The 19,747-nt window shown below is 42.3% G+C and overlaps 1 protein-coding gene across 4 annotated transcripts in view; it reads left to right on the forward strand.

Moving 5' to 3' along the window:
• LOC141790569 (far upstream element-binding protein 3-like) overlaps positions 1–18,157 on the forward strand; it is a 32,652-nt gene extending 14,495 nt beyond the window's left edge. For all 4 annotated transcript variants that reach the window (XM_074670544.1, XM_074670546.1, XM_074670545.1 and 1 more), the window contains exons 8-18: positions 55–153; positions 2,459–2,560; positions 2,647–2,749; positions 2,857–2,957; positions 3,066–3,204; positions 11,316–11,476; positions 11,605–11,675; positions 11,849–11,934; positions 12,083–12,154; positions 14,433–14,530; positions 14,640–18,157. In XM_074670544.1, coding sequence (XP_074526645.1) covers positions 55–153; positions 2,459–2,560; positions 2,647–2,749; positions 2,857–2,957; positions 3,066–3,204; positions 11,316–11,476; positions 11,605–11,675; positions 11,849–11,934; positions 12,083–12,154; positions 14,433–14,530; positions 14,640–14,648 — 1,041 coding nt within the window. In that variant the 3' untranslated portion in view covers positions 14,649–18,157. The remainder of the gene's footprint in view (positions 1–54; positions 154–2,458; positions 2,561–2,646; positions 2,750–2,856; positions 2,958–3,065; positions 3,205–11,315; positions 11,477–11,604; positions 11,676–11,848; positions 11,935–12,082; positions 12,155–14,432; positions 14,531–14,639) is intronic.
• Positions 18,158–19,747: the final 1,590 nt, after the last annotated feature.

A 19,747-nucleotide genomic window follows, 5' to 3' on the forward strand; every position in this document is an offset into this window, starting at 1 on the left:
TGTGTGTGTGTGTGTGTGTGTGTGTGTGTGTGTGTGTGTGTGTGTCTGTGTCAGGAGCGGGCCGGCGTGAAGATGATGATGATCCAGGACGGTCCGATGCCGACTGGAGCAGATAAACCTCTTCGCATCTCTGGAGACCCGTACAAAGTCCAGGTACAAAGTCCTCAGACTGTTTCCTCCTCGAGCAGAGCAACATCTCTGAGCAAAACTCACATCAACAAAAACTTTTCAACTGTGTTCGTCACATGTTCGCACTAAAATATGTTTAAAAATAGTCAACATTAGTCTGTTTACTAATAATTTTAATAATTAATGAAACACAAGCAAAAACATCACTCTATAGTATAGTATAGGTATGAAAGATACCTTTCCTGTAGGTCAGGCCCACATGTTATGATGAAATAAGATGAATTGATATGGATAATATATTTTTATCTAACTATTACAGTCACAGCAGAATACTGACAGTTTGATTTAACTTCGAGTCTTGTCGACATGTGATATATTCATCCATCCATCTTCTTCCGCTTATCCGGGGTCGGGTCGCGGAGGCAGCAGCCTAAGCAGGGAAGCCCAGACTTCCCTCTCCCTAGCCACTTCATCCAGCTCTCCCGGGGGGATCCCGAGACGTTCCCAGGCCAGCCGAGAGATGTAGTCTCTCAAGTGTGTCCTGGGTCTGCCCCGGGGTCTCCTCCCGGTGGGACGTGCCCTGAACACCTCACCAGGGAGGCGTCCGGGAGGCATCCTCATCAAATGCCCGAGCCACCTCATCTGGCTCCTCTCAACGAAGAGGAGCAGCGGCTCTGCTCCAAGCTCCTCCCTGATAGCCGAGCTTCTCACCCTATCTCTAAGGGAGAGCCCGAGCCACCCTACGGAGGAAGCTCATTTCGGCTGCTTGTACCCACGATCTTGTTCTTTCGGTCACTACCCAAAGCTCATGACCATAGGTGAGGGTGGGAACGAAGATCGACGGAAAACAGAGAGCTTTGCCTTCCGGCTCAGCTCCCTCTTCACCACGACAGACCTGTGCAGAGTCCACAGATGCTGCACCAATCCGCCTGCCGATCTCTCGCTCCATCCTTCCCTCACTCGTGAACAAGACCCTGAGATACTTAAACTCCTCCACTTGGGGCAGGATCTCATCCCCGACCCGGAGAGGGCACTCTACCTTTTTCTGGCTGAGGACCATGGACTTGGATTTGGAGGTGCTGGATTCTCATCCCAGCCGCTCCACACTCAGCTGAGTGAGGTGGTGTATAAGGAAAAGAATAGGGGACCAAGCACTGAACCCTGGGGTACCCCCTGTTGATAAACCATATGAGTTAGGCACTTCTCCTCGCCATGACACTCTGAAGGATCTGCCTTAAACCATCGCAGCACGGCGCAGTCCTCTGTAGGCTTCCATACTTTGATCCCATATGTGTGTGTTCACACACGCGTCTCTTTAATCCCACTTTGTCTGATGTGATGGAGCAGAATCAGTTTGATACGTTCAGTCGACAACAACCGCAGAGGTCACCGAGCTGACCGTGACCTGTGAGGACGAACCCCCTCACAAACACATACTGACACACACGCACTGAGCCATAGGGTCACTTTGACTCCCTTCAGGATGCTGTGACCCCCCTGACGCCTCACACCTCATTACTGCAGGATGACTGATGCTCTCCCATGTGGCATTTATACACACACACACGTCTGACCTCCACAGCAAGCGATAGCGTAGCCTGATGAACCGATACAGAGAGAGTTGAAGGTCACGGCTTGATGAAGCCAACAGGACCACATCATCTGCAAAAAGCGGTGATCCAATCCTGAGGTCCCCAAACCGGACCCCCTCGACACCCTGGCTGCGCCTAGAAATTCTGTCCATAGAAGTTATGAACAGAATCGGTGACAAAGGGCAGCCCTGGCGGAGTCCAACCCTCACTGGAAACGAGTCCGACTTACTGCCAGCGATGCGGACCAAGCTCTGGCACCGGTCGTACAGGGAACGGACGGCTCGTAACAAGCAGCCCGACACCCCATACTCCTGGAGAACCCTCCACAGGACTCCCCGAGGGACACGGTCGAATGTCTTCTCCAAGTCCACAGAACACATGTGGACAGGTTGGGCAAACTCCCATGCACCCTTGAGGACCCTGCTGGGGGTATAGAGCTGGTCCACAGTTCCACGGCCAGGACTTGTATTATACATGTCATATAATCATCATTAATTACCTTAAATAAAATCAGAAAATAACAAAGTACTGCAGAACAACTGGCCTGGTATAAAAATAATGTGAAAAATATTTAGAATATGTAGAACTCAGTGAAACGTTTCTGACAACAGACCTCTAACTCGTCTGATGGATGGAGAAAATAGAAAGCAGAGGGAGGAGGAAATGTTGGTGAAAGGAAGTAAAGGTTTGGGCTATGACGTCTAAACGTTGGCCTCCTTTTTCCTCGCCTCCTACAGGCTGCGAGGGAGCTGGTGTTGGAGGTGATCCGGGAGAAGGACGGAGACTTCAGGTCAGGGCGTAACGACTTCAGCGCTCGCCTCGGAGGAACCAACCTGGATGTACGACCACAAACACACACCGTTAGCATTCAGCAGCTATCGCTAAACCGTGGAGATGAAGTCACCACGAGTCTGTCTCTCTGCAGGTTCCTGTTCCCCGCTTCGCCGTCGGCATCGTCATCGGCAGGAACGGAGAAATGATCAAGAAGATCCAGAATGATGCCGGGGTCCGGATCCAGTTTAAAGCAGGTCTCTGTGCCCCTCTTAATCCAGATTAACCCTCGTCTGTTCACACTCACAGAAACTACTTCCTCATTTTTTCATTGTTTGACCTTTGACCTCTCTGCGACCCACAGATGATGGTATCAGCCCTGAGCGTGTTGCTATGGTCATGGGTCAGCCTGACCGCTGTCAGCACGCTGTCCACCTCATCAATGAGCTCATCCAGACAGCACAGGTAACACACACACACACACACACACACACACACACACACACACACACACCTTCACAGAGAGAGTGAGAGCAGCACACACTCTTAACTCTGTGTGTGTTTGATTTGTAGGAGCGCGATGGTTTCGGCTCAGCTCTGAGAGGCGGGAGGGTCAGAGGTCGCGGTGACTGGACTATGGGGTCTCCTGGACCGCTACAGGAAGTGACCTACACCATCCCTGCCGACAAGTGTGGCCTGGTCATCGGCAAAGGTAGGAAGAAATTGAGTATGAGGCTGTTAGCATCTGGCTACCAAGAGGGGCACGGATGGCTGTGGAAACACAAACAGGATCAGGCTTTAACGATCCGACCCGTATCAAACTGTACTGCTTGGTGGAAACGAGGCAAATTTTGCAATTTCAGATCAGAAATCAGTGATACTTTATCAATCACAGGGGGAAATTTGGCTTTACCACTGCTCTTCACACAAAACAGCTGTTGGAAAATGAGATGTAAAAGGGTCATTAAATAAAATGAGAGTTAGATATACAATAGAATAAGCAATAAAGTATCAGTAAATACCAAAATAAGCAACAAGTACTAAATGCGATACAAACCATTTAGAGTAAGCTGTAAGACATTTAAGGTGTCACACTGGCCATCCAAACCGCAGCTAGAGAGCACAGCCAGTGGTCACACTACCCCAATATGAACCAGACTTCAGCTTGTATCACTCACACGTATGGCTCGCCAACATCATCATGAAGCGCCTGTTTACATGGAGCACGATCTCATCAGAGTCAGCACGATGAGACACAGACAGCACTGCTACAACTTAAGAGACTTTTTGACTTATGGTAAGTCGTTTTGGTCTGGCACAGCCCTCTACAGTTGAGGTCAAAATAATTTAAAACTTTATGTATGTAATAAACTTTATTTACATAGCACTTTTAAAAACATTTATTTACGAAGTGCTTTGACACCGACAGCAGCATAAAAAAAAAGAAGGGTAAATAAAATCAAAGAACAATAAAAGACATGAGACATAATAACCCCCCCCCCCTTATAAAATCTGACAAAACTTCTGTTTTCTCCATGGAAATGACCATTAAAACAAGTGTTTATAGCGGATCTGTTTCCAAAATAAAAAAGACATAATTTCCACTTTTTTTGATTTGGATATTTTATTGATGCACTGAGCTGAAACAAAATCAGCAAAAATGAAATGTCCAAAATTATTAGTCCCTGGCCATTAATTGTCAATAGTGTACCCCTTCTGAGCCACACTGGCTGAAACCTCTTAGAGTAGTTCTTTAATAGGTTGACACAGGTCTTCTGAGGGATTTTGGCCCATTCTTCCATTGAAAATTGTTCCAGCTGGTCCAAATTGCATGGTTTCCGAACGTGGACATCCACTTTGAGCACCTGCCATACATTTTCAATGGGATTGAGATCTGGATTCTGTGTGGCCCACTCCAGGACCTTGGTTTTAGTGTCCTTTAGGAGCTGTTTGACCAATGTTGTTGTCAGCTCTGGGTCATTGTCTTTCTGGAAGAGCCAGCAACGACCTACGCCTAGACTATGAGCAGATTTCTTCACATTATCCTGCAGAATCTCAACGTAATTTTCATGTACCTGAACAAGGCTCCAAGTACTTGAGGCTGTGAAACAGCCCCACAGCATGATGCTCCCACCACCATGCTTAACTGCGGGGATTGTGTTCTTAGGGTTGACGGCCTCTCCTTTTCTTCGCCAAACATACAAATGAGGCTAAAATTATTAGCCCCCCAGGAATTATGGCACTTTTTTCTAAAATGCTGCCCACTGTTTGCAGCATTGATAAAACTTGATATACTCAAACATTCACCTGCGCTATTTAGTAACTCGATGCTGATGAGACTAAACTGGAACTGTTTGGGCACAAGGATGGAGTTTATGTTTGCCTTCAACCCAAAATCTGTGGTTTAGAAGATATGAGCATCATGAGTTTGTCCAATCAGAGACACAGCTCAGATCACGTGACTGACAGGCGCCCTATAGCTGTTGGACAGGAAGCTCAAAGCCCGTGTCATTTCCAATATCGCCCCCACCAATGATCGGCTTCATTACTCTGCATCAGGAACAGACGGGTGACATAGCGGAGACTACATCCACATTTTATACAGTCTGTGGTTTAAATTTAGAAAAGGTTGATCTCTAACTCTGTCACCATGACATGGCTCTACCTAACTACTAATAAATAAATTAACTTTTCTTTGTTTCCTGAAAAAAATGATCTGGAACAAAGAAAAGTTAAGATGAGTCCTCATGTCGTCTTCATCACAGAAAAAACACTCCTGATTTCAGAAAGTCTCGGTTGCAGTAGGGTTGTCACGATACTAAAATTTTCAACTCGATGCCGATACTCAGGAAAATATTTGATACTCGATACTATTTTCGATACCACAAGGATGAAAAAGAAAGAACTAATATTTAAAAGAAACATTTTTATTAACAAAAAAATGCAAATTTAACCTCCATGTTGCAACATGTAACAATTAACAGTACCACACACACAACAAACAGTTGAAAGAAAGTTTCAGGCCTGAAGTAGTGCAAAAAATAAATAAAATAAAGACATTTTTACAAAATTTTGCCTGATTTATGCACTGTCCACTAAAAACAGCCCTGAGACCCACGTATGGGCCTCCAGCCACAGGTTGAGAACCACTGCACTAGTAGATTGTATTTGAAGCTTGATCCTTAAAAGATTGCTCACATCATGAACAATATGTGACCCAGGGAACCTCAGGATGAATTTATCATTTAGAAAACAGTGAGTGAGTGAAAACAGTATCGATACTTTTGAAAGTGAGTATTGTATCCGGATACAACATTTTAGTATCGATACTTTTTGAAGTATCGATACCTTTGACAACCCTAGGTTGCAGCATGTGGTGTATTTTATAAAAGCAGTTCCTTGAGCATCCATTTGAGGCTGAGTGCAAAATGCAAATACGCAGGAATCTCCATGACGCTCCGTGTTAAAATGCAAATGAAATGTTTTCAGCTTGTTCTGGAGAATGGTTTCATTCTTTGCAGCTCATTTCTTTATTTGCACACAATGTTCAGGGTCAAATGTTTTTCTGAGGCTCAGCTTTGAACACAGGTTTGCATATTTAAAGTTACAGCTGACAGGCAGGTTGGCGCGCTGTAGCTGTCAGTGTCAGTGAGCGGAGGTGACTCCAGGAGCAGAAACTGAACAGTTCAGTGAAAAACGATGTGAAGTAGATTTTCAGTGAAGTTTGCTGCAGAGAGCAGAGCTCAGTCAAGTGCGTTAAAAGGTCACGAGTGCTGAAACGAAAAGAGCAGAATGTGGAGGACGGCGAAGAGCGGCGTGGAAAGATGAGTGCTGCGTTCAAGAGCAGCGCTGTTCATAATGGAATAAATATAACGGACAGGAAATGTTTTTATAGCGCAGCATGTCAGCTCGTGGGGTAGTGATTAAGATTTCTGAAACTTGCTGGGATCAAACTTGAATGTTTGAAATTATCAGGTTATTCCTGCACAGTTGTGATATCGTCATGAATGCATATTACTTTAAAACAAACAAACAGGAGAGGAGGAAAATGTTCTGGTTCATTCTGAGTCTGAGACGTCAGCAGCCGGAGCTTTTAAAGAAACAAAACACAGATAAAGTGAACGATTCAAGACGAGGGCTCCATCAGAGCCATCCTTTGTCCATTAGAAACTCTTAAAAAACATCAACCATTCACCGTGTGTGTGTGTGTGTGTGTGTGTGTGTGTGTGTCTGTGTGTGTGGGTGGAGGTCAAGAGGGTCGAGCCGTAGCTTCCAAAATAAAAGCAGCAGAATAAAGAAATGTCAAGCACCCAATGTTTAGACACCATATGGTCTGTGTGTGTGTGTGTGTGTGTGTGTGTGTGTCTGGTGGTCCATTGTTTGTCAGGACTTTCTCTTGCTGATGAATGTCTCACCGTCTCCTCACACAAACACTAAAAGCTGCTGTTTCTCCACCGTGTCCTTAAATAAAACGTGTCACAGCTTCAAACTGAAAGTGGTTCAACTCACCTGAGTTTGCAAATATTTAGATTATTGCTAAAAATAAGAATAGACTTAAAAATGCACAGCTTCAAATTGTAAATGTAAAAAGCATAAAAAGGTTCGGTCGTTCTGGGGTTGGTTGTCAGACAGGATCACGATCACTCCAGATCAACCGGTGTTCTGGAGCAAAGAGTGACCGTGTCAACTGGAGACCTTCAGCTAATATGTCAATAGTTGTGTTTCCATTACAAGTTTTTGCGAAATTAAAGTGATGTTTCTGAATTTTTGCTAAAGAATTATTGCGCCTTGCCAGTGGACGCTGCACTCATGATTGGGGAGATCAGGTATCGGCACCAATCCAGCCCCTCAAAGCTGGATCAGGTATCGGTGGGAAAGGATCGGTCCAAACTTGACACTAAGGCTAAACTATGATTTAGTCTACAAGGTTTTAAATTTCACAATCAAATAGTCATTTCTGTAAATTCTAAAGCTTTTTTTCACCCAAACTGCTGTAAAACATTTAAACACTTAAAGTTTAGATAAATATTAACTTCAGTAATTTCACATGTACTCGTTTTTGTCTTGTACTCAAAACATTACCAGTCTTATCCCACAGAAGACCATGCAGCTTATTATCTAACACTGGTATCGGATCAGAATCGGTATCGTTTAATACCCAAAGCCCAGGTATTGGTATTGGTATCGGAAACAAACAGCAACCTTCAGTCTAGGAATATGAGACAATGCTAAAGTGCTAAAATCTGCTGTTTCTCGAGTGTCCACTTGAGGCTGGCTCAGGAAGTACAGGAAGTCACAAACACACCAAGCCAAAAAAGCTGTTTTCAAAGCAGAAATTAACCTTTTTACAGCCTGGTTCAAAAAACGTCTTCTGTCTGAGTTGCTACTTTTACTACCTGCTCCCACTGTACGGGGAGTGAATTTTTTCTAGCTCAGCTGTTTAGAGGATATTAAGATCACAAGCTCGCCCAATCAGAGGCACAGCTGAGGGTCATGTGACTGACTGATGCCCTTTAGCTGTAGGCAAAGCCTCGGCCACTACCAATATGGCTGCGAACGCCGATCTGCTTCAGTTTCCGTTTCAGAAACAGACGGGTGACGTCAGGGGGACTAGGTCCATGTTTTATACAGTCTGTGTGAGGGAGGTGCGTTGCTATGACAACGTGACGTGTTTCTGGGGAAAAAGGTGTTTCCATCACTCTTGCGAGAAACATCAATATTGAAACTTCTGAAAAACCACCTCATTAGAGCATAAAAACTTCTTTTCCAAATTTTGATGTTTCCATCACCATTTCTTCAGTGTGATTTAGGTTTTGCACAATTTGAAGTGTAATGGAAACACAGACATTGATTGTGGGCTGGCAGTCTCCAGTGACCAGGGTCACACTTTTCACTGAAACACCAGAGTTGTGTGTGTGTGTGTCTGTGTGTGCTTCAGTGTGTTTCTATCTCAGGTCTGAATGTAAATCAGGGGCCATTTACAAAACAAAGATTTTAGGGTGAAACGCAAAAGTTTTGTTGCACTTCAGCCTCATGTTTCAAACTTTTGAAAACGGCCTCCAGAGTTGGATTTTTGACTCCAGGTTTTTGTGAGTCGATGAAAAAGTTGGTTTAGAGCTGGGTTTAGGACTAAATGCGACTCTTAGGACTCAACATGGAAAGTAAACAATCAGAGAAAGTTTAAATGAAACAGATTTCATGTTCACAGACAAACTACAGCAAATTATCGAACTGTTAACTCTGATAATGATCAATCCTAAAACATTGAATCAGTATTACTCTGAGAGATCTGGAGCAGGTTTCTGTCTGGACGAGGTTTCTGGATCAGACTCAGCGGTCTGTGAGCTGGTCTTTGGCTCTGGAGGCTTCCCGCTACTTATTGACACAGATCATTTAATCATAACCATTGAGTGACCTGTGTGTTCAAACCCCTCTCTGGTCTGTTCGCTGGCTTTATCCACTAAAAACTGAAAATCTGTCCACTCACTGATTTCCTGTGAGGCTGGGAGTCGTTTACCATCCTTCAAAATGAGATTATTTAGGTTAAAAATGTGTTTTTTGGTGGATAACCACCTCACAGAGCTTGGCACGCCATTATACTCCACAATGTTTGTCATAGATAATAAAAAAAAAAAAAAAACAGTGAAGGGGTCTATAGGAAGGGGTCTGAGTTACACAAGGCAGGTTAACCTTTAGCTTGAGCCACTTTTATATATTTTATTTTGAAAATATAGAGCTGAAGAAAATAAAGCGTTAAACCTAAACCAGAGTGAGCTGTAGAGGATTTAAGTCTCAACAAAATGTAAATTTATTCCCTCCTTTTACCTCATGAAAGGTCCATTAATGGTTTCCTCATTTGGTTCACAAAGAGTTAATGACCTCGGGATATTCTGCTGACCTGCAGCAGCAGGAGGAGGAGGATGCTGAGCTCTTTTTCATCCATCAGTTTGTTTACACCATATTAAAAACTGAATTTATTGAGTTAGTCTGACTGATACTGGACTTTAAAAACACACATTAACAATTTAGTGTGATAACAAATCCATATTAAACTTAAATACTTGTCGCTTAGTGTGATTCATGGCATAAACTGTAGTTTCTCTGTTCATGTCCCGTCCAAAATCCTGAAAACAAAACAAAACAAAAACAAAAACGAAAGAAAAGACAGACAGACCTACCATTGTATAGGAAATGTGTTTACATTTGTTTGTTTGTTTACACAAACTGTATTGCTTTTACAGTATTTTTATCAATATAACTTTTAAACCCTAAGATTTAATAATATGTATTGACTCATGTCTTCACTACTACAGTGAACTGATCAAATCATTAGCTGCCGGCCATTTTCAGGGCATCTTGAACGATCTTCCAAGACCCAAATAATCTTGTTTTCTCTGACTATGTAAACACCAAAACTACCTAAGAAGAGTGGACTCTCCTCTTTTATGTCTCTCTTCCTGTTTTTGATCCAAAAAACAGACAAAAAGTACTTTTTTTGATTGCGTTCAGCTCGGGCGTCTCACTATGCCTCTCTCACATCTTCTCCTCATATCCATGCTGGGCTCTCGTCCAAAGAGCACATTGCTCTCACCCACAGTAGTTTATAAGCATGATTTTGATTTTGATTGAAAATGGTCAATGAATTCACGTCTGTGGTCGTTAATAGCAGCCAATGAGTTAAAAAAGTTGAATAAACCTTAAAATTGTTTTTTAAAACATTTGTATCTTTTTTCCCCCATATATTTCAAAATACATAAACTACAAAGCTGTATCCTACAAATTTGTCACTGTGAAACAGTTGCATAATATCATTTTAAACCACAGGAAATTTATTTGGAGTCTGTACACAACTTGCTTTTTGAAATAAAGTCAGCTTTATAACCTGTAAAAAACCAAAATCAAAAGTAAGGAACTTTTTGCTACATCTGCAAAGAGACAACATAAAAAAATACATATTTACAACAGTGCAATCAAATTTCTCATGAGTGCACATATTTTTGTTGCAAACCATGCTCGTTATTAAACCATGCATTTAAAAAAAAAAAAAAAAAAAATCACTTCTATTGAGTTGGAACTTCATAATTCACACCATGGTGACGTTTATTTCAGCACAGGAAGTGCTGCTGATAGCTGTGGTCTTTTTTATAAAGATTTTTGTTGCGTGCGCTTTATCATGTATTTTTACAAACCCATCACTGCAACGAAATAGCTCTCAGAGACATGGTGAATGTGTGAAATGTTCATGAAACTCCCAGGGATGGGTACCAAATTAGGTTCTTTTATAGGTACTGAGTACCAATTCACATTAGATCAAAAGGCACCATGTTTAGGTACCTAAATGCATCTTTGTGACTGTGAGGGAGTGGAAGAGTGGGTGAATTTCCATGTGGGACATGAACACAACATTGCAAGGTTATATACTGAAGACTAAATATGTTAAATTGAACCAAATATATATTTTATTATTAAACAAATTGATAGTTTTTACCACATAAACACAAAAAAGTACCCAAAATTGGTACTGTTTAGTACCGATACCAATTGCCAGGAACTGGGCATCAGTACCGTCTCGTTTAAATATGAAAGGTACCAACCCTTTGCAACTCCTCAGATTTTTTATGCAAAGATAATGATCGATCCATCTTTCCTGGTTTCAAATTTACCCCCAATCAAAAACTAATATGCAAATCAAAGGAGCTTTTTAAATTTCTTGGTAGCTCAAATTGTTGAGGAAGGAGATGCTGTAATCTGAATTTTGCTCACCGATGCGTGTTTAACATCAGAAAAATAACACCTGAAGGTAACTTTACCTCTCGTTGGCAGGTGGAGAAACCATTAAGAGTATTAACCAGCAGTCTGGAGCTCACGTGGAGCTGCAGAGAAACCCTCCCCCATCCACCGACCCCAACACCCGGGTCTTCACAATCAGAGGCACCGCCCAGCAGATGGACCTGGCCCGTCAGCTCATAGACGACAAGATCGGGGTGAGGGAACCAAAGACACCTCCAGAGAGACGTTACATTTATGTTATGATGTATTCTTGAAAAACTTTACAGAAATAACAGTTTATGTAATGTGATGTTTAAGTTTCTGTCTGTCGTCTCCTCTTCAGGGTTCAGGTATCATGAGTAACGGAGGATTTGGCTTCAGCCCCTTCACCCAGGGCCCGGCCACGCACCAGAAGTAAGACCCACTCAGAAATCTCCTGAAATCATCGTTTTAGAGTTTGATCACTCAGCGTTTCCTCCTGTTTGTTGTATTCTTTCCTTCTCTGTTGATACTTTATGACTCTCAGAAGCACAAACTTGAAGTTTTGTGACGTATTAAACAAAAACTGAGCGTTTGTTTGTGTTTAGCTGTGGCAGCGGTCAGACCTTCCTGACCGGCGTTTGGGGAAACACCTACCAGACCAGCTGGCAGAACCCCGGACAGCAAGACCCTGGTAACACACACACACAAACACACCACATTGTTTTATTCCAATTTAATTAAAACTTAATCAGTTATTTTTAAGTTTGTGTCAAAAACAAAAACTATGCTTAGAGAAAAGACCTCAGCGAGTCTAACTGTGCATGTTTGTGTCTGTGTAGGTCAGCAGAACCAGCCTCAGAGCTTGATGACAGACTACAGTAAGGCCTGGGAGGACTACTACAAGAAACAGAGTAATACACCTGTTGTTTGAGTAGTATAGGATCACCTGAATCATAACACACCACCTCGACTGCTCACCCTCATTTCCGCCTGTCGTGGGATCACACTTTGTGCTTGTGCAGCCGAGTGTGCACAGAAGCAGACGGTCCGGTCGTCACACCCTCACTGACTCTCAGTTCACTAAAACTTACTTAATCCTACCCCTAAAATGACAAAGATCCCTCAGGTGGGTCACGGCAGAACTGATCCTCTTGCTGGTTAGGAGTGGACACTCGTACCGGGGAAAGTCCAACGACTCTTGTGTTGGTTTTTTCCTCGTCTACTGACAGTTAAAGAACAAATCCTGATCAAACAGAACTTCCAGGTTCCTAACAGTGGTGCTGGATGTTGCTGGTCCCATCTGAGGTGGTGAAAAACTTCTCTCTGGTGTTTTGATCCAAGAACAACGACCTACATCTTTGAGGCACGCTTCAAGTTTAGTAAACCCTTCATCACTTCATCATTTTTTTCACCAGCCCAAATAGTTGAAGAGTTACGGTAATAATAGCTTGGATTCCTATGCAGTACCGTAATACCCCAGAAGGAGCAGTTTAAATTTTCTCGCTAGCCCAAATTGAGGAGTTACGGCAATTTAAAGAGCATCTCTACAATGGGAGCGCCAGCCCTCTGATGGGTTTTAAAGAGTTAACCAATCAGTGTCTTTTGGCATTGATAGATACAACTGAGTGTCATCAGCATAACAGGGTTCCTTCATTTACCCACAGAAAATCACTGAGTGGCCTGAATGACTCCTGTAAGCATTAACGTTTACTAACGACAGCTACTCTCTCACGATCATTGCATTTCTAAGTTGTCAGGATAAGATTTAGTGATGGTGTTGCCCAGAGGAAGATAGGAATGGGTACTGAATTAGGTACTTTTAAAAGTTCAAAGCACCAATTCACATAAAATCAAATGGTACCCCGTATAAAGGGATCATTTGTTTATCAACAACGCCGGATGCACGCGCAACATGGGTACAGAAGCACTGTGGAGTTTAATGGTTTGTCAACTGACGTGGAGGAGTTAACCACCAAAAAAACACATTTTTAAACTAAATATCATCACTTATACAGATGGTAAACGGCTCCCAGGTTTGTGAAACAGCAGTGAGTGGACAGAAGAGATCAGCAAGTGAACAGACGTTTTTAGAGGAGAAATCGTGGACACTTACCAGACTGTGACAGACCAGGACATAAACGTGTCAATAAATCAGAAACCCTTCCAGACCAAAAAGAGCACACAGATTGCTGAGTCTGAGACCCTGTTCTTAAAGACGGAACCAGAAAACTACGTCCAGAGTTAATTATCTACCAACAGGCGTCTCTGGTGTTTCAGTGTAAAGTGTGACCCTGTTAACTGGTGACTCTTGGCCGTTAATCACGGATACTGTCCGCTGAGAGTCACCAGTTAGCATGGTTGCTATTAACTCCATAACACTGGTTGCTCTGTAACGGTCAGAACTTGATAGACGTTTCCTCTGTTGTATAGTATCGTTTCTAAAAACTGACCATAGAACAACCGTACATTTTTATACTGAGAACAGGTTGAATTTAGTGTTTTAAAAAAGCTAACTCGTCTGAATGAATGGAGCGAAATGCTGCGTGCGCATCTTTATGACGACGTAGACTGATAATCCCTCATGCAACCTTGTGACTATGGAGAAGTGGAAGAGTTGGCAATTTTCCATGCTGGACATGAACACATCATTTCAAGTTTACATATTAAGAAATAAATATGTTAAATTGAAAAAAATGAGATTTGATTCTAGAACAAATTAATATTAATTGCCACATAATCACACAAAAGTGGCTAAAATTTGTACCGTTGAATACCGATACGGATTGCCAGATACTGTATCATTTCAAATGTTAGAAGTATCCATCTCTAGAGGAAGAATATATGAGGTGAAAAGAATTGGTCCAAGCACGGAGCCTTGTGGGACTCCATAATCCCTGTTACTTCCTGTCCTCCCTTGCTGTAAGGCAAAAAATCCCCAAAATGAAAAACGAAAACATAAACAAATACCAGAACTCTAAGATAATTAAGCGTCTGGGATCAGCTTTTGTGAGGAATGAGAGAAGGCGTCTTTGAGACTTCGAACAGTTTTGGCTTTACTTCTAGAGAGCTGGTATGCTGTCTATGTTTTACTCTCCAGTTTTCTTACCGTGTTATTGCAGTTTGAAGAGACAAACACTGATAAAAAAGTCACCAACAGTTCGTGGTTCCTGTTCCCCTGTGTGTCCCCAGGTCAGTCGTCTCAACAGAGTTCGGTGCCAGACTACACTGCAGTGTTAGCAGAATACTACAGACAGCAGCCCTACCTGTGGAATCCCGCCCAGATACAGGTAACACATGGGACGCTGACAGAAACCTGCAGTCAAAATGTTCCCTACACAGATTTTTAAACCTCATTAATCTGTTCCTGAACTGTGATTTCACTTCCTGTGCCTTTAGGATCACTAGAGGCTCCTCCCTCGCCGGTGAAGGCCTCGGATGGTCGTCGAAGGCAACCGAATCGGGGTTTCCTTGCAACGCTCTGCCGCTTCCTCCTTCCTTTTGTAGAGAAAACTAAGGATTAACTGAAAAATCACGAACTCTTTTCTTTCTGTTTTTTAACCTTACAAAGTCGATATTTTGTCAGGCAGATTTTTTTGGATTAGCCTCTGGTCTCCCCACAGTGTAGACCTGTTTTTGTTTTTTTTGTTTTTTTTTTTTGTTTGTTTTTTTTCGGTTTTGTTTTATTTTTTTTATCAAACTTGAACTTAAAGATGTATCAGTGTGGCTTTGAACAAAAAATCCAGTATAATCTTTATTTTGTCTAGTTTTATTTTCCAATAAGAAAACGGTATAAGGCTTAGCAGTCTTGAGTAAGAAAAATCAGATATTATTATTATTATTATTATTTTGTTTATGATAATGTTTTAAAGCATGCGTCAGATTGTGTGTGTTGACTCTCAGTTATTTTTTTTTATTTTGGCATAGAAATATTTTAATAGCGTCAGATGGAAATTTAATGTTTTACCGTCAGAGACAAAACTGTTTTTTGTACTAAATTTGTGCTCGCTGGGTCTGTTTGTTCTCTAATTTTACCTGTTAAGTCGCCATCTTGGAGGTGCAATGACGCGATTTTTGTTTTCTTTTTGGTTTGATGATAGATCTTATTCCTGTATCTCTATAGTGATTCTTTAGTTTTTATGATGTAATGATAAATAAATGCCGATTTATATTGCGTTGTCTAAAGCCAGATCTCTCTGTGGTCAAACACTCTGTGTCCTCCACAGGATTTAACCTCCAGCCGACACCACGTTTCCCCGCCTCGACTTTCATTACAAAAAGGGGGAAACTTGTTATTTTCTTACAGAGTGAAACTTTATTATTGTTGTTGTATCTTAGTTCTGCATTTCTACTTTGCCGATTTGTTTGTAAAAGAAGTGTTAGGAGCTGAACAATGAAGTTATCGATTCTATAAGCAATGTTTTAGCGTGTTGGCTAAATGCGCTAGTGAGCAAAAAGATGTGTGTTACCTCAACTGTGTGTTAGCCGAACGAATGTGTTTGAACTCTGCTAGCTGTCTTTTTATTAGCTGAATGTACAGGTTGTGGACTGTTTGTGTTGACGTTGGAATTTGGCTCTCGCTGAACACGCTTGTTGCTGTGTTTGTTAGCTGAATGAATGTGGTGGCTGATTATTATCCGATGTGTGTCGCTCTTTGCTTTGAATGCTTCGTAACTTTTCCCGTTCCACACTCACGACAAAGAGCGTAAATACTAAAAATGATGGCGTCAAAGTTGTGTGAATTATGTACAGTGTAGGTTTTCTCTAAATTGACAACGTAGCTAAAAAAGTTCCAAAGAACCTTCCGAAACTCGATCGCTAACGTCGCTAGCGCTGTGTGGCAAATTCCAATATTATATACAAATTGGGCTCCATGTTCTTTGTCTGCTAACAACACCGCTAGCAAGGGCAGCAACATCTCATAAGCTCATTGAAATCTAGTCCAAATCACGTTTTGTCTGCTAAACAGGGTATGCTACCAGTTTAAGCTAACTCTACGTCAGTTTTCAGGTCATATAAACATGTTCGTAATAGCTTGACATCGGCGTGTGCTGTTGGTTTAAGTCCTCCCTGATTGTACCACAACAGCTTGAAGCATTAGATGAGTTTTTTTCGCTAGATAGCACGTATCATGGGTGCGGTAGCATATGGTGCTAAATGTGTGTTAGCTTAACAATGCTCCAATCCGAAGCTATACTGCGGGTCGTACAAGATCAGTTTATCCCCAAATAAGTGTTTAAATTCCACTCACTTTTTTTATGATAGCTTGCAGCATTAGCCGAATTTGGTTAGCTTAACTTTTACGTGCGTTGGCAGGAAATGAGTTAGCTTACGACTGCATGTTTATACTGCAAAGCCCCTCAAGATTCTCCCGCAAAGTTTGGTCACTGAACTGTGCAATCAAAAGACAGATTAGCTTAGCTTTGTGTGAGGTGGCGGAAAATGCTAAATGTGCGTTAGCTTAACATTGAATAATCCAGTAAGCACTAGCTCGTTTTCTGTTACCGTTGGCACACAAGCTGTTTGAATCTTAACTTCTTGAACTGCGCGAGTGTCGTACTTGTGCGCTAGCTCAGTACCATTTTTCGTTAGCTATACTGTGGGTTACATAAACATGTTTATTTTAGCTTTCTGTGTGTGTGTGTATCTGTGTGTGTCTGCTGAGGCTGGGTTACGATGCTTTTGTGAGAGCTTGTGCGGCAGTTTTATACGAATTTGAACAAGAAAATATTTTTGCTTTTCTCGTCAAACCACCTTTCCAACCGGAGTGTAGATCTACAAATTAGCTTCTTGGGCGTGTGAATAGATTTGGATGACTTGTGAGTTCGAGAACCGTTAGCGTAAAAAGATCTTTGAGTGTTTTTGTAATTCCAGCTGAGCTACGTACTTGTTAGAACTGTGTGTGTTGTGTCTGGTGTGTATCTCCGTGTGTTAGCTGAACATTGTTGTGTGTGTCGGACCACAGAGAGGTTTGTCTTGTCGAGGGGGATCTGGCTGTTGTTGAGTTGAATTTTGAATCAGTGGTTCTGCTTCGTGTATGTGTGACGATGATGATGACGATAATAATAATTAATGACGACGATAATAATGAGTTCTCCTGTACAGGGGTCTATTTAAATCTGTTCATCCAGTTATGAATATTCAGTTTGTCGATAAGATAATATGGTTTGTGTAAATTTCCACTCTCTGGTGGGTGCTCTCCAGTTAAAAATGTACTTTGTTATCCTGTTCAAAATGAGATTGTTTAATTCACATGTTGTGTCTAACCGATTTGCAAAGAGATGTATGTGTTATATATAGTCTCAAGACTGCTAGGCTAACTGTCTCTATCTCTTCTCCTCGTCTTTCTGTCTCTGTCTGGGCAGCGTCACGTTAAAAAGTTGTTTGGATTTGAGTTTTTCTTTTCAACGCGTCTGCAGTCGGACCATGTGATCACAGCTGAGCGAGCGTCGCAGGCGTGTTGAACGGTCCTGCAGCTGGTTAGCGTGGCGGCTCCGAGGCGAGGAGAGCTGTAGTATGGGGGTTTTACTCCCCAAATAATTATTAAAAAACACCGGAGTGGACGGCGTCACGGTGTCCTGTCCCAGTTCCAGGTTTGCTGTGGACTTCTGGGTCTGAACCTGCCACAGCCGAGCCTCCCGACGTCCCAGATCCAGAACTGGACATGACGCCGCCCGTCCACTCCACTTTAGATCTTCCTAGTCCCAACCTCTCGTCCTGCAGGGGTGACGGGGAGCTTTTTGGTTTCATGGTTTCTGTTGTTTTTCTAATGGACAGACGTCCTAACTGTAACCTGCAGATTTTTCTATTAGATTCTATTGACCGATAGAGTTGTGTATGAACCCGAGCCACGAGACTGTCGGTGGCCGAGGGAGAGGCAGGTGGATGATTATGATGATTAACATGAGGGCTAATAAACAGGCTCATTCTTTCTGACTGGCTGTGTCTTTATCTGCGAAACACACCAACACTGAAACAACCAAACCGTCCTGGAAACTTCACATTTCCCTAAACTTTTCTGGGATTCAACCCAACCAAGGAGCTCGCCAACAAAAACACCGGATCTGATGGGTTTCAGCTGCGTCTCAGCTCCGCCAGTTGGGAGCCCTCTGGATCAGATACGAGCTTCTATTTCTGCTGGACCAGCGATGCATCAGTGCGCTCAGAGCAGATCAAGCAAGACAGGGAATCCTTCACCAAAACGAGGAGAGGATCATTTTGGTGCGGGAGGCACAGGAACTCCTCGACTTGTGATTTCAGCGGTCCAGGAGCAGACACAGAACGGACATGGATCTGGCGTGTCTTGTGGTGGTCTCCTCAGGCTTAACAAAGCCAGACTCTGAAGTCGAGCGCCGCATTCAAACTCTTTACTTTGAGCTGGAACACCTGGGACTTTTTGCTCATCTTAAACCAGATCCACTAGAGTCCGGCTCAACAAAACTTTTCATTACTTGGACCAGGACAATTCTTATTATTCCTCAAATGTTAAAAAAAAAAAGTGTTCAAACAACAGAGGAAGCAAGCCCTGTGATTGGTCACCAACACATTCTCTGTATCTACAACATTCCGGAATCATCATACATCAGCCGTTCATTCCATCCCCTCTGATGTCATCTGTTGGCATAGCAACAGCCTGATCATCAGCAACATGAGTCAGTTCCTGTTGAACACGACACGCCGTGAACAAGTCAAACAAGACGGAGAAAAATTTTGACGTGTAGTTCAGTGTTTCTCAAAGTGGGGTCCCAGGACCCCTCAGGGGTCCGCGAACCATAGCTAGGGGGTCCGTGTAAGAATTTAAAGAAGATTGTAAAAGTGTGCTTTATTTTTTTTTTGTACTCCGACCAATTTAGTTTGGTGCCAGATTAATTCTCATATAATCGTGACTTGATAATCACTTAATAATGCGCAACAATAGAAAAAAAAACAAAAACAAAAAATCTTCGGTGCAGTGGTGTGCATAGACATTTCAAAAGGCAGGAGCAAAAAAGAAAAAAAAGTCACGTATATCATGCGTTTTTGCCATCAAGAGAGCAGTTTATCATATTTAAACCAGCAAAAAGGGCAGTTAAGTGTGTTTTGTCAACCAAGACAGCACTTAGGCAGGTTTTGTCTCCTAAGAGGACACTTCAGCAGGTGTTTCTCAACAACTAGACCATGTAAAGTATTATTTTAACAAAATTCTAGCGTTGCAAAATACTACATCGTACTTTTTTATTTTTCCAAAACATGATAATAACCTAATCATTGTTACGACAACAAAGGGGTGCTTGGAAAAATGTCTAACCTGAAAAAAGGTCCATGGTCTACAAAAGTTTGAGAGCCCCTGATGTAGTTACACCAGGAGCTGTTTACAAACCTGAGGCTAACTTAAAGAGGGGGTATTAAGCATGGTTATAAAGTAACAATGCTGGGTGTTCAGACTTGACGTGAAATCTGTCTGTAAACTAATCAAAACACTCCTTTCTAAAAATAGCATCAGATCTTCTTCTTTGCAAGATCTGCCC

This window comes from Halichoeres trimaculatus, unplaced genomic scaffold (assembly GCF_033239565.1).
Source record: "Halichoeres trimaculatus isolate MK-OKI-2021-1 unplaced genomic scaffold, fHalTri1.1 fHalTri1_scaffold_5, whole genome shotgun sequence".
NCBI classification, from domain to species: Eukaryota; Metazoa; Chordata; class Actinopteri; order Labriformes; family Labridae; genus Halichoeres; species Halichoeres trimaculatus.